The sequence below is a fragment of the Phlebotomus papatasi genome, chromosome 2 (assembly GCF_024763615.1).
Source record: "Phlebotomus papatasi isolate M1 chromosome 2, Ppap_2.1, whole genome shotgun sequence".
In the NCBI taxonomy this organism is placed as follows: Eukaryota; Metazoa; Arthropoda; class Insecta; order Diptera; family Psychodidae; genus Phlebotomus; species Phlebotomus papatasi.
This window is the reverse complement of record NC_077223.1, coordinates 97,644,399-97,663,288: the sequence shown is the minus strand read 5'-3', so window position 1 is coordinate 97,663,288 and position 18,890 is coordinate 97,644,399. Positions and strand designations below refer to the sequence as shown.

General features: G+C 32.7%; 1 protein-coding gene across 2 annotated transcripts in view; it reads right to left on the bottom strand.

Annotated features, from left to right (window-relative positions):
• LOC129802607 (activated Cdc42 kinase-like) overlaps window positions 1-18,890 on the bottom strand; it is a 47,289-nt gene that overhangs the window by 18,771 nt on the left and 9,628 nt on the right. For both annotated transcript variants that reach the window (XM_055848572.1, XM_055848571.1), the window contains exons 3-6: window positions 14,491-14,674; window positions 14,202-14,372; window positions 6,073-7,958; window positions 1,539-1,761 (exon numbers count right to left, since the gene is read on the bottom strand). In XM_055848572.1, coding sequence (XP_055704547.1) covers window positions 1,539-1,761; window positions 6,073-7,958; window positions 14,202-14,372; window positions 14,491-14,674 — 2,464 coding nt within the window. The remainder of the gene's footprint in view (window positions 1-1,538; window positions 1,762-6,072; window positions 7,959-14,201; window positions 14,373-14,490; window positions 14,675-18,890) is intronic.

The window sequence follows — 18,890 nt, the reverse complement described above, 5'->3', positions numbered from 1 at the left end:
CAAGCTTCGGACAATACTTTTTTTTTTAGTGTTTTAAATGAATTAGGCCCAATATAATATTACTTTAATACCGAGTTCAATGCCTCAAAATTCCAGAAAAGAACTATAGGTAAAATCCATAAGAAACATAGAGAAAGAAATGAGTTATCCGAAGGTAGCGCGCTTTCCCCTAATGTATTTCAATTTTTTTTCCTACCATAAAAAAACTTTTTGTTAAGCGAACAAATGGATCTTGTTAAAATTTTGTCAAAAGGATATGGATTTTGACAAAACCTTTTCTTGCATTACATGGAAAATATTTTTTGACATACTTTTAATAAAATGCAGTTAGCCGCTGATTTGACAAAACTTTACCAATTTTTTTATTGTATGGAAGAATATCCTTTTGACAAACTTTTCTTGGTAATTTGACAAAACTTTTTCCAGAGAAAATGAACCGTAGGGGAAAGCGCGCTACCTTCTGACAACGCAGGCTTCGCACAATTCAATTTTTTCTCTATGTTCCTTTCACCCATTGCTCTTTCCTGAAAATTTGAGGCATTGGACTGGCTATTAAAATATAATATTATGAAGGGCCAAATTCATTTATAACACATTGAAAAAATGGTTTGTTCGAAGCATAAACCATCCGAAGGTAGCGCGCTTTCTCCTACACACGAAGTTTAATGATTGCGAATATCAAGTAATTGTTTTTAAGAAAAACTCACTACTGAGACTTTTTATCGTAAAGTAAGTTATAAGAGGGCGTGGCCTATTTTTTTGGTAAGTCAAAACTTCCCTGCCTTACTTATGATTAAAATTGAGAACGACTTTTTAAAAGTTTCTTAATAAAATCGCAGAAAATTGTATTCAAAAACACTTTACTATAAATCTCACTTCTAAAGGGGCGTGGCTTAAAGTTATTGATTGGCTGAACTTAGACGATCCAACCTTAGATCCTAAAATTAAATTTGAGGTAAAATACGGTAAAGTGTGGTTATACCAAATTTTTAGCACATGTCAAATAAAAAGAAAAAATTGTCAACAGCCAACAGAAAATATTTCATTTTAGGCGCTCTCTCAATGATTCTGTACAGATAATTTACAAATCAACTGCCTTGTCAATATATTCAACAAACTAAAAGATAAAAAAAATGTTGGCATGATGTTTTGTTGTTGAATCGACAAAAAAAGTCAAGAGAACAAACACAGAAAGTCACCACACCACGAGAAAATATGCACAAGAATTCAAATGAAATTCACGCAAAAGACAAAAAAAAACCAAGAAGAAAACACAATCAAGAGATGGAAAAGCATTTAGAAAAGGTGAATAAGAATTAATTAAAAAAAAAAAAACACAAATCATTAAATGATAGATGAATAAAGGGGAAATTATAGGAAGTCAACGATAAAAATTAACGAGTTATTTTACTTTTTTTTTGATTGTTGAAAAACATTTCTATCTACATTTTTTTTATTGATCCCACAACTTAAAAATATTATAGATCAAATAACTACAGATTTACAAGACAAATATATAAGAGATAATAGACACTCACCTGTAAATCGGGAACATTTTTCAGCTCCTCAGAGAAATTCTTTCGCTCCTTCTGTGTGAGAGTATTTGAATTGGAATTGTTGCCACTGCCATTCAGGGTGGCATCCTTTTCCCCACCAACCCCATGAGTTCCGGCCGCTGTTAAATTTGGGAAGCGAAAACTGAACTTCCTCTTGGGACTCTGGGTCACAGACACTCCATCAGCCACCAAATCCGTCATGGATCTGGAAAAATTTAACCACAATTCTTCAATTTTCCAGTATCATTCTTATATAATTTCCAACAGCTTTTCCGGATCTTTAAAAGGATCTTGACGACAAATAAATTTTCTAAAGTATGTTCAAAGTACTGTCTTAAATGCCCTAAATAAATCATCAAAGTTGAATAACATTCTTCTGAAACTTTTTCTTTCCACAAAAAGAAACTGTTTAAAAATTAATGTAGTTCCATTGAAAATTTATTGGAGCGTTATTGCGAAAAGTTTCTTTGAGAAAGCTTCCCAAATTGCAAAGATAGTTATTCTCCTGAGAATTAATGGCAATGTTGCTGGAAGGGACATGAAACATAAGACTCAAATACTTGACATATTCGTATTTATCGCAATAGTTAAATAAAAAAAAATTTCTATAGAAATTTTTGATTGATGTATTTAAAATTTGAAAATTTCTAGTGAGAATCGCAAGAAAATCTGCGAAATATCGGTTAAAATATTAAAAGAAAATTATGTTGAAATATTTTTGAATTTTGTGCTAATTTGCGTGATTATTTTACCCATTATTTCGCAATAAAAGGCACTCCTAAAAACCTCTTTTTGTAAAAGCAATATTGTTAGAAAAACTCGTAAGGAGCCTCCGATAAGACGGACTTTTCAACAGAAACCTATAGCCCCTATAGCTATGTTTCTGGAGCGATCTGACGGAGAGTTTCTAGGACTGGAGAAGGTTAGTGCGAGAGGCCCGATCGGCCCGGTCCCTTAAAGGGACGTTGCAGCCATCAAATTAATAAATGCTTCAAGTGATAGAGTATTCGCTCTATGATAAGTGTCCAGAGTTTGGATTCCACTTAGGTCACCAGGGGAATTCTGTAAACGTATGACATAGTCATACGACAAATTTAGAATTTATAGGTATTAAAATCGGAAAAAAACTATTTAAAATTCCGATTCATAGGATTCATATTAATTGTTGAGCAATGGATCAACGCGAAATATCTGACGGAAGTATCCTAGGTTCGAATATGGCTTTGAGTACTTTAATTCTTTTTTTGAAAGCTTTTTAATTTAATAAGAGTCAAAAGTTAGACTGAAATTCAATCTTTGTACTTCAAATTCATTAGAAGTCTGACAAAATTGCCAGAAAAATTATTCAATTTAGTTCATCGTAATTTTGAGAACGAAAGAGTGGGATAGACTTATGCAAATCATTTTAGAAAGGACGAGAATTTTGATATCATGAAATTATACCAAGCTAAAAGATGTGCCAGAGGCATAAGCTTTTTTGTCTAATTTTTAAATGGAACTGAGCCTTATCATCATACAATTCAGCTTCACAATTAGTTTGTGAAGCTAATGTTATGGTATGGTCCATTTAAAAATAGAATAAAAAGATCTCACTTTAAAGGTGTCCCAATTCAAGAGTGCCTCTCTTTCCCCTACCAAGTGATTATAGAGAGATTAAATTATAGGCCAGGAAAACGATGAGCCTCGTTTGTTTGATTTCCCCACACCAAAGGAGAAGAGTGACCCTTTGATATTCGAATATTTCGAAATTCGAACAGAAAATTTATATCAGCTACTACGCGAACGACACGAGAAGAAATAAATGCCTTTTCTTTGGCTTTCGAAAACGATCTTTAAATGTTTTTTTTTCTCTTGGAAAAACTCCGGTTATGAGCGCACGGAAAAGCTTGTATCACTCGTACGATATCCTATTTTAGCACATACAATATATTATCCGAGACACTTTCTAGAACTTAGCTCACCCTCTCTTTGATTTTGGTTCTCAATACAATTAACTAGAGAAAGTAAAGAGACAGTAAACCTGCAAAAATTTTAATAAATAATAATAATGGTGACACAACGTTCCATTGAATTACAGGACCTTCTCGCAAGATTTTCGGGACGGCCTTTATTATTTTTTTCTTATACAAGTAGGGTAAGGGCTCATAATTTTGGACAGTTTCTAAATTTGGACACTTTGAGGGTAAAATTGGACACTACTAAAGGTGTTCAATCAAATTGCATCCAGTGAGCTTCACTACACTCGATTCCTCAGAAGATACGACTGAAAGCTATATAGGATAATGGCTCATAATTTGGACAGGGTGCTTATAATCATCAATATTCCAAGTTTGATGTTCTGGTATTACCAAAAAATGCCTGGTGACTAAAAGAAGATTCGAACCCGGGACCTTGCATCATAGAGCGAGTGCTCTAACACTTGACCCATTGAGTGCTCAGCAAAAATTTTACCTGATTTAATTATGTTCATGAATTGTAGCTATGTTTCGCTTTTTTCATTTATTTTAATATTTTCATTTTCTGAGATCAATAAAGTAGGGGAAGTTGTGGTAGATACAAGCATTCATTATTTTCGAAAGATTTGTAGGACGAAAAATAATTGTTTCCAAATTATCCTGTATATTTTCAGTAGTCAATACTTATGAGAAAAAAAACGGAACCTAGTTTTTCTTTGAAAATGATTCAGTCGTTTAGCAAATGATCTCTGAAAAAAAGCTCAGCTGTATGAAACTTCCCCACACTCCCTTAAGTGAAGCATGTATCGACTATGAAGGTTTTGTTCGTCACTTTAGCAACATGTTTTCCTTGCTTTTGAATTATCTTTTGCAACTTGTTGTCCATTATCAACTAATTCGAAAAATTTTGAAAAAAGGCGATACAAAGCATTATAAAAGATCAGTGTTTATTCTCCCAGAAACCAATCCCAATTTGGTAATTTCAACTACAATTTCATTCATTTATTGTGATTGCCAATGTTAATTTTAGCAGCTAATTTGCTAATTATTTAATTGATTTTGGTTGTTGCTTTATTGATATTGACTGCTGTTATTTTTAATTTCGGATATCGAAAAACCGAGATGAGCTACTGAAAATGATGCCGATTTTATTAAAGCGTTGTATAATTTTATACATCATATTTTTAGAATAAATTTATTTAGTTTTGCAAAAATGTGAGATAATTCCTTTTTAAATACATCGTCTAAAATAATGAGGGGAATTCTGTAACGCAATGCTATATGGGCCATATGACAAATTGGGCTCGAATTTTAGGAGAGCTTTTTCGAAAATGCGATTCTGTAGCCGTGACATTGCCATTTAAGCTCACGTGGCATTGTCAGAAGTCACATATTTGAGATTTCTGGCAATTCAAATGACAATAAATTTTGTTAAACAAATCAACCAAGACGTACTGTATTTTCATAAAATCATCAATTAACGGGATTTCATTAAAAAATCGAAAAAATCAATGAATTGCATTTTCGATCTCATATGATATGACAAAAAAAGCTCGATTGGCATTGTCAGGTTTCGAACTCAGGTGTGACAATTCCACGAAAATTACAGAATTCCCCTACTGATCTCTTTAATAAAGCTCTCTAAAACTTTCCTCGAAAAGCTGTTGGAAATTTTATCTCATAGAAAAAAAAAAATTTAAACTTAGAGGAAGGTTTTTAGGCGTCGCACACACTTTGGCTTCGAACACATCATATTTTTCCCGTAACCTGACCTAAGTCACATATTTCCTGAAAACAATTAGAACAGATTAACCCTCTAACGGTGTTTTCTTTAATATGCGAAAAAAAGTTCTAAAACAATGTTTTCTAGGATAATTATGATCCAATAAAGTCGAAAAAATCATCCATTCTTCATTATCTCTTTTAGTTTAGGCGCTAGGAGAGAAAATATAAAAACTTTTTGAAACTCTTTTTGCTTCTAAAATTCACATTTTTAGTTTTTTCAAATTTTTTAAATAAAATATACAAAGTAGAATGACATATCTTTCAGTAAAAAATAAATTTATTTTAGTCAGATAACTTTAAATCGGTATTTTTATGGAAATTGGAAATGAGTTTTTTTGCACAAATATTTCTTGTTGCTTTTTCTCTTACCTGTCACACAAAACTGGAATAGTAACAAAACGAAGAGTCAAAATGAGTTCAAACTTTCAAGAGATGTTTATAAGACTATTACCGAGGACACTATAGCACTTTTAAATAAATAAAACCTTTATTGTCGCTGTAAATGTTATTTTTGTCTTACCCGTTAGAGGGTTAATGCCCAACGCACAATAACTTTTGTTTTGTAAAGATGTTTTCGAAACTTTCTAATAGAGTGAGCGAGATGACTAGATCTAGATCTCACTCACTCTCATTGAAACGTCAAAAACATGTTTACAAAACAAAAGTTATTGTGCGTTGGACATAACTAAGTGAAATGTTCGAAGCCAGAGAATGTGCGAAGCCTGAAAGCCTTCCCTTACTAAAAAAAAAAACACATTAGAAAAAATTCCACTCACCTGGCACTGATTTCGTTGGCAAACTCAATGGCCTGATTGAGAATCTTATCATCCTTCATTGAAAGCGGTTTCACCGTTCCTGCCTTCTTCTTTGACTTGCTATTTGATGAATTCCCCGAACTGCTAACACTACTTCCAGCTCCTGAACTATTCTTCCTGGCCAGCTTCGAAGTCAACTCGGCAATTTCATTTTTCTTGTTCGTATGCTCAAAATCCGGTCCCATTGACTGGGAATTGCCGCCGGAAGTTGCCGTCATGGAACGGAACATAAAGTCCATTTCATCGAGAAGCGAAGGACCCAAATCGAATTTTTCTGCTGGCATTTCATCATCAGATATCTCATGATACTCATGAGGTCCATCAACTGTAGTCTCTGGCCACTTGCTGGAACCCTTGGATTCACTGTGGAAGACATCATGGAGTACATCGGAACTGGAAAAGGGACCATCTCGTCCTGATTTCTGAGCAAAGTCCTCCTTGGCGGCATTGGCGAAGGGATTTGAATCACTGAATGTTGTCGTTGGCACTGGATTAGTTTGGCCGGAAAAGTCAAAGTATGACCCAAAATTGCCTGAAGGCTCCATTGTGGCCAGAATATTGACATTTCCGGACACACCATTTGTACCGGTGGTGGACTGGGAAAAGAGGTGATTTGTGGATGAAGTGACATTTTCTGGAAAATATCCACTGGCTGTTTGAATGGAATCTGGACTTGTGGGCGTTGTTGGATGAAGTAGGGGTGTTTGTTCGATGTCCTCAGATGGTTTGTAGGGTGTGACAATTTGCCGTGGAAGATGATTGTAGGGCTGTGATGTGGCCAAAAAAGCCACATCACCAAAATATGCTCCATCTAACCCAACATGTCCTGTATGCTTGAGATCATTCTGTGGTCTTGATATCATTTCTGTGCGCAATTTTCGTTTGCTCGACCGATCGGAACCCCTGGCAAAGGCATCCCGATTGGTTGATGACGGAAGACTTCCCAGATATGTGACAGTATTGGCGGGATTGAAGAGTCCAGTTTTGCCTGAATTGAGAACACCCTTCCAATACGGTGAATTTGATCCTTTATCCAGCACCGTTATTATCTCACCCTGACGATACATCAGATGATCCTTCTTGGCTTCACCGCAATTTGTCACAGTCTTCAGCTGTTCTGGCTTCATTTCCGGCAACGTTGTATAGATCTCTGAGAATTTTGGTCTCTTATTTGGATCATGTTGCCAGCACTTCAGCATCAATGCATAGTATTCCCTGGGACAACATTCCGGTGGTTCGAGTCTTTGATAATTTGGCTCATCGATTGCCTCGAGAATCTGATGGCCCGTCAGAGCTGCCCAGGGTTGAAAGCCATAGCTAAACATTTCCCATAGGCAAACCCCATATGCCCAGACATCCGATGCATTTGTAAATCTCAAAAAATTAATACATTCCGGAGCACACCAGGCAATTGGCAGTTTGAGATTAACATTGAAATTCGTCTGGTAGTAGTCCTTCCCAACACCCAATGCCCTCGATAGGCCAAAATCCGATATTTTAACTTTATTCTTGCTAAATACCAAAATATTCCTAGCCGCCAGATCCCGATGGATCAACCTCTTATTCTCCAAATACATCATACCATTGCAAATTTGCTGAGCAAATTCACACAGAGTCGGTACCGTCAGGAAACTCACTCTCAATCCCGAATCCTTGAGACACTCAAGGAGGGATCGTAAATGAGCCAATTCTGTGACCAACATGAGTGAATCTGTATCCAAAACCACTCCGTACAGCCTCACAATATTTTCATGCTCAATCGAATGCATTATGGCTGCCTCCTTGAGAAATTCCATTGGATTTGATTGCATTCTCTCCCGACATAGACACTTTATGGCCACTTGAATCTGCAATATTGCAAACACACCAGAAGGACAATAGTCAGCTAGCCTCTTAAATGGCCAAAGCAAATAAAAGGATTCAATTGTACGATGGCAAATGGCAAATGTGGAGAATTTAATTATACATGGAAATTCCAAAAGGAGAAAATTTTAACCATCCTCCCGATCCTCCCGCACAATTTTATTATACATAAATTGTAATTGAGAGATTTGTGCATGGAAATCTGCAAAATATTCCACATATTACAGAAATTTTATGAAAAAAAATCCTATTGTATATTGATTTATGAAAAAAGCATATAAAATTTTTTTTCGCTTGAATATGAATTTTTTTGCATAGCAAATTGGAATGGATTTGTATATCGAACTGAATATCTCTCTTTTGTTTTAATTTTTATTCAAACAAAACGATATTATATTCTCTTCTATTCTCTCATTTGTCCGAAGCAATTATTTTAAAATGTGAGGTTATACTCAAAAAGGATTTAGTGGATTCAGTCTCTGAAAATATCAGAATAAAAAACATTCTACAAAAAATTAAAGCGATTTTATATGCTTCTCTTACATTTTGAAGCATTTGGTATTATTTTTTCATTTACCTCTACAACATTTCTTTTAAATTTGAGGTTATATTAATACCTAACCTTAAAAATGGGTTATTGTAAGAAAATTTCAGAGTTATTCAAATTAATTACTTTAGGATCTTTTAAATTTAAAATTCACTAATCACATAAAAAAATTAATGACCGTATATGTTAAGTTTATAAGGTTATTAATTTTAGACACAATTAAAATTTAAAAAAAAATCCGACAGCTTGCACATCAGAGGTCAAATTCTTGAAAATTAGTCATAAGTGTTTACTGTCTATTTCATTTGTCGATTGCCTGCTTAATCGGAAATTTAGCCATGACCAAAACTAATTATCTCGTACAACACTCCATTTTATATTAGTCCGAAATACTTTCCCTTATTTTAAGCAGTGAGACAATATTCTTTTTATAAAATATATTAACCAATAACTAGTCAAAAACTTATCTGGTTACGTTCGCGAATTACCTCTCAGGTCTTAACCTAAAACTTTTTGAATGAGAGCTATTCTTTAAATTGTAAGAAATTTTTCATAGTGAGGTTAAGTGCAACTAAAAATTCGAAATTTATACTTTAAATTACCATAACCTATGAGTCGTATCATTGATGTCAACAGGATTTTTTTTCTCAATTTAATATTGAATAATTCCGTATTCGTCGATTTTTTAAGGTTAAATCTAACAGATTTTCAAAATCGGAAAAAAATTTATAGCCAAAATGAAATATTTCTACATCTACCAAGTAACTGAAATCTGTGATAAACTTTTAAAACCTTTTAAATGGTTAGTTTATGTTTAGGTAGAGCTCCGTGAAATAACTGGCGACGAACACCATACGCATAATGTGGAATTTTTGTGGCACTAAATTTTAGTACAGTCGGTGTCAATCAAGTTGACAATTGTCAGTCATCCAAAAATCGAGTCATTCTTTGTCAAGACCTCGTGCGAACATCAATTGAAGTTATATTCTAAAAAATCTACAATTATCTTTCATATTTACTTATAATTTGCTTTTAAAAGTTGTGTAAAAGAAGAATTAGTTAATTATCTCGTAAATAAAGAAGTGATATTAGGAAAACGGATCCTTTTTGCCGGATACATTAATTCTCATCTTTACATTCAGGTATCTGGTTTGGATATTCTCTGGAAAGTATTACATGATGCTTTTCTTAACACAGATTAATTCTAAACAGGTAATTCATATCCATTCATAATTCATAAACATTTAGTGATCCTTTACAGAGGACCGCTACTCCATAGTTCTAATGGACTTTGCAATCTTATTGCGGCTGATCTCCAATGAATGGCACAAGAGACCGGTGCAGAATTAGTCTCGTGTAGAACTTAGATAGTGGGGTGTTATAGTTTTCATTAGTTTTCATTTTAGTTCATTAACCTGATACATTTTTTAATAAATTATACGCAATGAAAAATTTCATTTTTTAGCTAATATGCCCCGGTCTCCCCTACATTGGACTTTCTTTATCATACAGTATACAGACAAAACCTCAGAATTTTTCATTAAAAATCCACATAAAATATTTGTGGAATATTTTTAAGGACGTTAGATCTAATTCTTTTTTTTTAAGTAAAGAGGTTATGCCAGAATTTAAGGTTATGTATGGCCTAGCATTTTAAAAGAATGTCATTTTATAGCATAAAAATTCTAAGTTCAATGTTTATATAAAATTTGTCCTATTAATTCTGAAACATGCAATCTTTATTTCAGATTAATTTCAAAAACGGGATTTGTTATGTTTTTGAGGTTGGAATTTGATACACTTATTTCAAACAAAATTTAGGTAGATCATTTCTATTTTTCTCATGATTGATTCATTGATTTTATCGTTCGGCTAAATTATTACACAAGAGGATTTATCTACACAGCAAATAAAGAGATTTTAGCATATAAAATATCTCTTGAATTTTTGAAGTTAGGCTTAACATAACCTAAAACTTTTTTAGACTAACCGTCATATTAATCGATCTGAATTATGCTCAATGAAAAAATATATTTATGTTCAAACTTTATTGAATCAATTTCAATTGCTGTAAGGTAATTAATATCGATTTCTTTTCGCGCGGAGAAATGCTGACGTCTAGCAAAAAAAATCTTAATAGAGCAATTAAAAGTGTTTAATTAGTAATTGAGATGCTGAATGCTATACCTACAATCAATTTCATATTTCCATCAAAAAATGCTATCCCTATTTTTTATTCTACTTTGTTATTTTCCAATTAAAACTCTGCTAGGAATATTAAATAACTTTGTTTTTGTACTATGCTGAACTTGTTTCATATATTGACCTCTACCTGCAATATAGTTTTCTATTGCACTAAAAACTTCATTTATCACAAGTTTAGAAAAACAACGCTTTCTTTGAACGATAATTTCTATACTGTTTTTTTTTCTTAAGTATTTGAGAAGCTATTACAACTAAGAGAGCAAGAAATGTTTCACTTTCCATAGCACTTTCCAAAGTGTTCACTTTAATTCTGCTTTTCATGCAGGAAAACGAAGATTTATATTTGACGGCAAAGTTCTTTAAACTTTTTCTCTTTCTCTCATGAACCACCCTCGGTGGAATATTTTTCCAAAACCTTCAGTTAAGAAAACATTCTATTTGAAGACATACTGTTATAGTGAATAGAAAAAGTTTTACTTTAAAAATGCTTCGTCAGTTGCATGAAAACTTTCTTCTTCGAACTTTCAATCTCAACTTAAGCAAATTGTAACATGTCTAATTAAAAGGTATATCCTACTTTTTTGTTCATTAATTCTTTTGACAATTTCCTCTTCCTAAATTCTTGGTTTTGCGCATTTTGCCTCGAGGAATTCTTTCACGTCTCTCTTCCTAGCTCTGCAGAATTTTGTGTGGAGCCATAATAATTGCTTTATAATGGAAATTTTATAGTGCAATTGCATGAAATTAAATAATGTGGGATATTTTGGTGTTTGCAGATAAACAGAATTATCAGCAGAATTTTTTTTCTTCATCCTCTGCGGTATTTTACGCAGTAATCTCTCTCTCCTCTCTCTCTCTCTCTCTGATATTAATTTTAATATGAGAAGTAATACACTAGAAGAATTTCCGAGACGACATAGAGCACCAGTTTCAGCAATAAATGGAATATTCAAGATAATACATTGACTCTCTTAGTCATGATTAATGTTTCGCGAGGCACAAATCAGTCTCACAAGAGTATTTACCATTCACATAGTAGCGATATGTAATAGTGATCCATTTAGTTCAAATTATTAAGGAAACACATTTACACAACTTAGCATAGAGCAGAAATGTTAACATAATCTTAATTAACCTCTATTGCGTGAAGGTTATGTTGAACATAACCTATACAAATTTCAAAATTCTTCGAAAAAATGAAGATATTATTTTCACAAATTTTCCTCACTCTGGAGAGAAAATGTACAATGATTTTTAAAAAGAATTAAAATGAACTGAAATTTTGCAATTCTACTTTTATAAAAAAAAAACAAGTAAATTTTAAAGCCTCCGGCAATTCTTTTGGATCAGGAAAATTTTATGAAATCAAAATTTATATTCTATTTAGTTCCTTTTCACACCCAAAAATCGATGGAACTAAATTGAATTTATTGAGACTTTCAAGTGAAGAAGAAGAGTACGAAAGAGTGTGATAGACATATGCATAACGTCTGAGAAAGAAAAGGATGTAAATTTTGATTTCACTTAATTTTCTCGATCTGAAAGGTGTGCTGAAGCCATATCTTTAGAACATTTTAATATAATAGTATGAGGCGTTGTGCCAAATCTAACTGTGTTATCACACTTGCACTTTAAAATTTTAATATGATTCACATTAATTGTCGCTGGTGAGAGTCCAAATGTGTAATTTGTGTGTTTGAATCATTTTATATTCAAAATTTGATCTATTTGTTGATAAAAAGATAGACTTGGCCCGCAAAATTTGATATAAATTGATTTATAGCATTAATGCGAAAAAGTAATGCGATTTTCTCTTTAATTTTTTAATGTGAAAAATATTTATGCTTTAGGTAAATTTAAACTTATTTTTGCAGGCCAAGTCCACTTCTTTATCAATAAATAGAAAAACCCCAAATATTAAGTGACTCAAAGACACAAATAACATATTTGGACGCTCACAAGCGACAGTTAATGTGAACCACATTAAAATTTTAATGTGCAAGTGTGATAACGCCGTAATGCCCTAGACACACATATGACTTAAACCGAGAGACAGCTTAACGTAATTATAGTCAAAACAATAATCAGATTACATTTCCATCAGTTTCTGACTAATTCTTCTCCAGAGTTAAGCCAAGAAAACGGCTTAGTGGAAACTGATGATAAGTCGTAACTGTGTCTAGGGCATAACCTATAAATTTCAATTTATTTTTCATAGATTACCCAATTAACTAACCTTTTAATGGTTTGGAATGTTTTTTGGCCTGAGAAACTTATCCAAAGTGCAAATTTCTTTCATTTAGCCAACACTTTTTTTTTTAAATATATTAAAATATAAAATTAAAAATATAATAATTTAAACATTATAAAATATTAATATATTTGAATATATTATATTTTTTTAGGTTATTTTTTGATCCATAGACAAATGTAAGGATATTTAAAAAAAAAAAAGAAAAGAAATGTTTCCATTTGGTTCTTAAAGTCATATCAACAATTAGAATGGACCCCAGAGGAATATACTGAAACTTTAAGTCTCTTTTTTAAGGTTAGGTACACCAACATAACCTCACTTTTCAGAATAAGCTTTTGACTATATGAAATTATTAAAATAAATCAGTAGTTTAAAGATTCTTATTTCTATAAAGTGTAAGTAATTTATTTTGGACATTCGTTATTAAACATTCTATATTTATCACTTTTCTAGCAGTTTTTAACGCAATTATTCCAGTGAATTTATTTCAGTACAATGAATACAATGTACAAATAAAAGCTAAGTTTTGAAATGGTAATTATAGTAGTATTTCAATATTTTTAAGGAACGAAATTACAATAAAACACGAGTTTACTGTATTAATAAAAATATAAGGCAATATTATGAAAATATATATTTATTGTAGTTTTTTAATTAAAAAAAAGAAATCGAACTTTTTTAACATGTTATTTGCAATAATACCAAAAAATCGAAAAGCGGTTTCAGTTGTTTTCTAGCAAATTTTAAACTACAAGAAATATCATTTTATTGCAGTTTATTAAATTTGAGCACATTTTTTTGTAGTAAAATAAACAAATGCTCCTGGAAATGTAAAATGTGTTAATTTCTTATTGGCAAAAAAGAATAATTAAGTCTTAAAGGAATGTGAAAATTATTGCAGTTTTCTAGCAATGCAAATATAGTGCTAGAAGTGATTTATAAATTGTAGTTCTTTAGCGAGAGGTCACAGAGTTTAAAATGAAGTTTGTTGCAGTTTTTCTATATCTTCTCTTAAATTGAAAACCAATTTATTTTTATTGTATTTTTGTGGTAAATTTAAAGATCTTTTAAATTATCTATTTAAAAGGGGAAAAATGTCAGGCGACATAAAATTTCTATTTTTATCCCAATGGCTTTTTTGTTAATGTGTTTCCACAGTAAGGGCGATAATAGAAAGTTAAAATAGTTTACTGGCATATAGATGAGAATTGTACTACTCACTCTTTCAGTGCCATTGGTCCAAACTCCCTGCTGAACAATTCCAAACTCTCCAATTCCAAGTTGTTTGTTGACACAAATGGCATCTGGTGGAATGATGTGCTTGTTGCTTGGCACTTTGCTGGGAGAACTCGTGGTCTTCATCACATCAGATGTGGCTCCAGGTGTTGTGGCCTGTGTTAAAATATTCCCCATTCCACCATCCCAAATCACACGCCCCAACCCCACAAATACCCATTTTCAATTACAATTGCTAATGGAATAAATGGAAAACATTTTGCCCTCAACTCACGTTTCCATCAAATGCCTTGGGATTCTGCAGAAGTCGCTTGATTTTGCTGAGATACCCATGGGGGTAGTATTTGTCATAGAATTTCCTGAGGCGACGAATTTCCGGCCGTGATAAACCGATTTGCTTCAAGTCCTCATCACTTGCGTATTTCAGATGCACCACTGTAGTTATTTTTAGCTCATTCCTTTCGTGAATGGCAATCGAAAGATGGAAACAGGAAAATATTGGAGATTAATACGGCTGTATGGTTGGTAAAGTAGGACAACCCATTGAACTCTATCACTTCCGATTGATTACACCCCGCGAACACAATTATCGATCCCAATTCACAGAATATCCATTGGAGCATTAGTAATATTTACAGCATGAGATGTTGGAGAATATTTTAAAAAAAAACCAGTGAAATTTTATGGTGGGATTCTTGATAGACTAATTTCGAATTGATCACAGCTTGAATTCAAGAATACATTGGATAGAGTGTTGAATTTAGGGGATAATGAACCGAATCGAGTAAAAAAACTAAAATTGACAACCAAAATAGATTATAAAGGAAACCGGGGCTGATTAGTAGACAGTGGGATGTTGTATTTTGTCATACAAGAAATATTGAGCAAATGCAATCGGACCTCCCTCCGTATTCATTGAAAGAAAAATCAGGCTGATTCAAACATTTTTACACAAACTAATATGAAAAAAAAATCACTTGCTTGCTGATCTGCCCCAGTTTCCCCTTTTGATATTTTGTAATTATAAAATTTCATGAGCCCTAAAAAATACTTCTTTTAAAATACCCTTTTATAACTTCAATAAATTAATTAATAAGTATCATATTTTCTCTAAATTTCTTTCAGCTTAATAAAAAATATATTTAATTCAAGCTCTTATGCATATAAAAGTACAACATTTTTATCCAAATGGTAATTTTTGAAGTAAATTGTTTGCACATGTTTCACAAAATGCGTAATTTCGAAGAAAATTTATCAAAATATGTACAGCTCATTACAAAGAAATTTTGACATAAAACTGAATTTAAAGTATTTCAAAATTCATATACAAACAGTTTCAAACGCCAGATACTTAAGAAATGTTGAGCGAACTGACAAATTGCTCGCTTAGTCCATTCTAGAAGCTGTTTCCTTTAAAAACCTCTGCCCATTGGGAACAATTTTCGTCAAAAATTGATTTTTTGAAGGAAGTTGCCTGCACTACTGTAGATAGAAACATCAAAATTCTGTCAAAAATGCAATTTTTGACAAAAATCGCACTCAAAACTTTGCTTCAAAAATAGAATTTCCGTCAAAATAATTTTGAAATGTTATTTTTATGATAGTCTTTATGACCACTACACACCAGAGAAATTTCTGTCCATATTGAAGAAAATTCCCTACGCTTTTGTAGGAGAAACTCTCCAATATGGACATAAATTTCCCTAGTGTGTAGGGGCCATTATTGGGTGAATTTTTCTTCAAAGCAATTTTTTTTAAGGAAATCATATGTAGTGGTGTCTACAGACTAGAAGCAATTTTCGTCAAAAATTGCATTTTTTAAAAAATTCTGACGTTTTTGCTTACATGGATAGGGGAAATTTTCTTTGAAAAGGCATTTTTTAAAGAAATTTCTACTAGTGTGTAAAGTCCAATTTTTTTCCTATATTAATCTTTTGATTAAGAGCTCAAAGAACTTATGAAAACAATAGGGGAAGTGAGGGATGCTTCGCACGCGCGAGTTTTCGAATAATCCGAGTTTTCTCTTTGTTTGAAAAGTGCTAGTTTCTCATTTCTTAGGCATTAGATAGATAATCATAAACCTCATCTTCACTGCAAAAATAAGCAACTTAGCCCTTCTTTCCTAAGTTCTACAATCACAAATGCAAAAATGGCCTAAAATGGGAAATTTTGATGATTCACATTGCGTGTGATTTCTCACAGTTAAATTGATTTTCAGAAATAATCACTTACACCAATAGATGAAGGGTTAATATGGGTTGATATTTACGTAATATTTTTTGCATAGGAGGAAAATTATTTTCCGAGTGTTAAAAAAATCCTAAATACTACACTGCGTATTGGTTCAACCACTGAAAGTGTTATGGTTCGCCAACTCATCAGGTAACTCCAGCAGCTTAAAATCACAACATAACCTCAAAGAGGTAAACAAAGGAAAGGAAGATGAAGAAAAGACAGCTGATAAATTTTTAGGGTTGTCACATTTGAAGTTTTCAGATTTCAGTCGATTTTTTGACATAAATTTGCAAGAAAAACAGTGCTTCAGAAAAATTAGAAGAAAACTGTTTTAGATACCTTCTTTTAGTGAAATAATGATTTCCGTGGATTCGTGGAACTTGAACCTAATAAAATCGGTAAATAATTTTTAATTGTGAGCAAGAGTTATTCCAGAAAAAAATGCAATAACGAACCTTAACAACCCATCGTGCGAATCAAGGTTCGCACAAATCATCATACTTTTTTCATTTTCCTGTCCAGGAAAAAGAACAGATTTTACGGCAGTGAATGAGGCACGCATAGAAAGTTAAAAGACCACAGATTCTTGTGGTATAGCGCAATTGATTGTTCATTTTACCGTTCAGCCAGAAAAAAAATCTTGAATATTGACTTCCAAAAAGCGTGCGAACCATCCCTCACTTCCCCTAAAGTTTCTGTTTTGTTATATTTTGCAAAGCATTGCTCCGTTGATCAATAAATCAGTCTAATTCTTATCTCTGATTTATATCAAAATCTCAGATTAATTTTAAGAACCAGAAACTAGACATAACAGACTACAAGGTCTATCTTAAATAATATTAAGTAAATAAGTAAATTTTTAGACATTAACAATATCAAATATCTTGTACATCACTACATTTTTGTCCGAGACACATTCCCCTCTTCTAAGCACAGAAGTTAATAAATAGTTTAAATATTTAATAGTTTAAAAAATATAAATCGTTACCAGTTCAAATTTTGATCTAATAAGGTGAAATTTTGCAGTATAATTTGTAAAAAAAAATATTGTATGAGATTTGCAAACATTTTTCTGAAAATTGGGATGACTGCGAGTTTTCATTAAATAGATTTGCTCAATAATAAATTTCAAAGATAAATTAGAATTATATCAACCAGAGCCCGGCGCGCGCCGACTTTTAGCCGTTTTTAGCGCGCCGCCCAGCTTTTTTCTTAGCCGCCGCCGCCGAGAAATTTTGAGGCGCGCCGCCGAGCGCGCCGCCGAAAAGCTTTTGGCGCGGCGCCGTTAAGCGCCGAAAAAAACTTTTTGCATTCCAACACAACTTTTTTTAAATGTAAATTTCTGCGATTGTTAAATAGGAAGTGGGGTACTTTGAATTGGGACAACTTTGAAACTGTCTTAAGGACGGATGGGTCCCATCCGTCTCTACCCCAACCCACTGTACCCCGACCCTTACTAAAATCAAAATGGACCGAACTCTATTTAAAATGTTTATTAACCGATTTCAATGAACTTTTTTTATTTTGTTCGTCTTTCCCACTCGGACTATTTAAAATGGGACCATTGATAAGCCCAGATAAGCTTATGGTAGCTGAGATTCTTTACAGGTGACCTCGAAATGCGTTTACTCAACAGTTTTAAAACAGTTTACTCGACGCGATTCTTTACCTCCAAAATTCAATTCACAATCGAATTTTCAAGCATTACGAGTTGGACGCATTTCGAGGTAACCTGCAAAGAATCTTAGCTACTACAAGCTTATCTGGGCTTATCACTGTTTTTTTTAGACCCTGTTTTCATATTTACTCAAATTCCATAATCGTTTTCTTTTGAAACCTGTGCTCCACAATTTCTTTTTGTCATTAAAAGATTAACTCTATTCCGTAAATTTCTCACGATGCTTTTTTTTAGTTGTTTTAATAATTCTTTTAATTTTATACTCCCTCCGTTCCGAAATAAGTCGTACGTTTGGCGAAAAATTAGGGATTAAGGAATGGTTTCAGAGACTGTTTTTGTTATTTAGATAAATATCTTATGAATGAACTATCCTCCATGTTCAGGGATAATATGGGGATCCTACCACGATGGTAAGTTGAGGAATCATTATGTTGAAGTTATCCGTTTTTCGCGATTTTTTCAAAGAGCTCCGGTAGATAGTTAGTTACTAAAAAATGGACTGTGATTAACATTACAGGCTAGAATTTGTTCTAAATTTTCAATATGCACAAGTAGAACTCAACAGTTATTACCGATATGACATTTTTTATTGCTCAAATTTTGCAGAATGAGCAATAAAAAGAACATCCTTTTTTTATGTGTTTGAATATCTGGATGTCAAAAGGTGAGAGATAGGGACTTGGGACCTTTAGCGAACCCCCATAAGTTAACCCTGGGTCCATTTATATGTTTCTCTAAAACATATCCAGAATTGAAAAAAA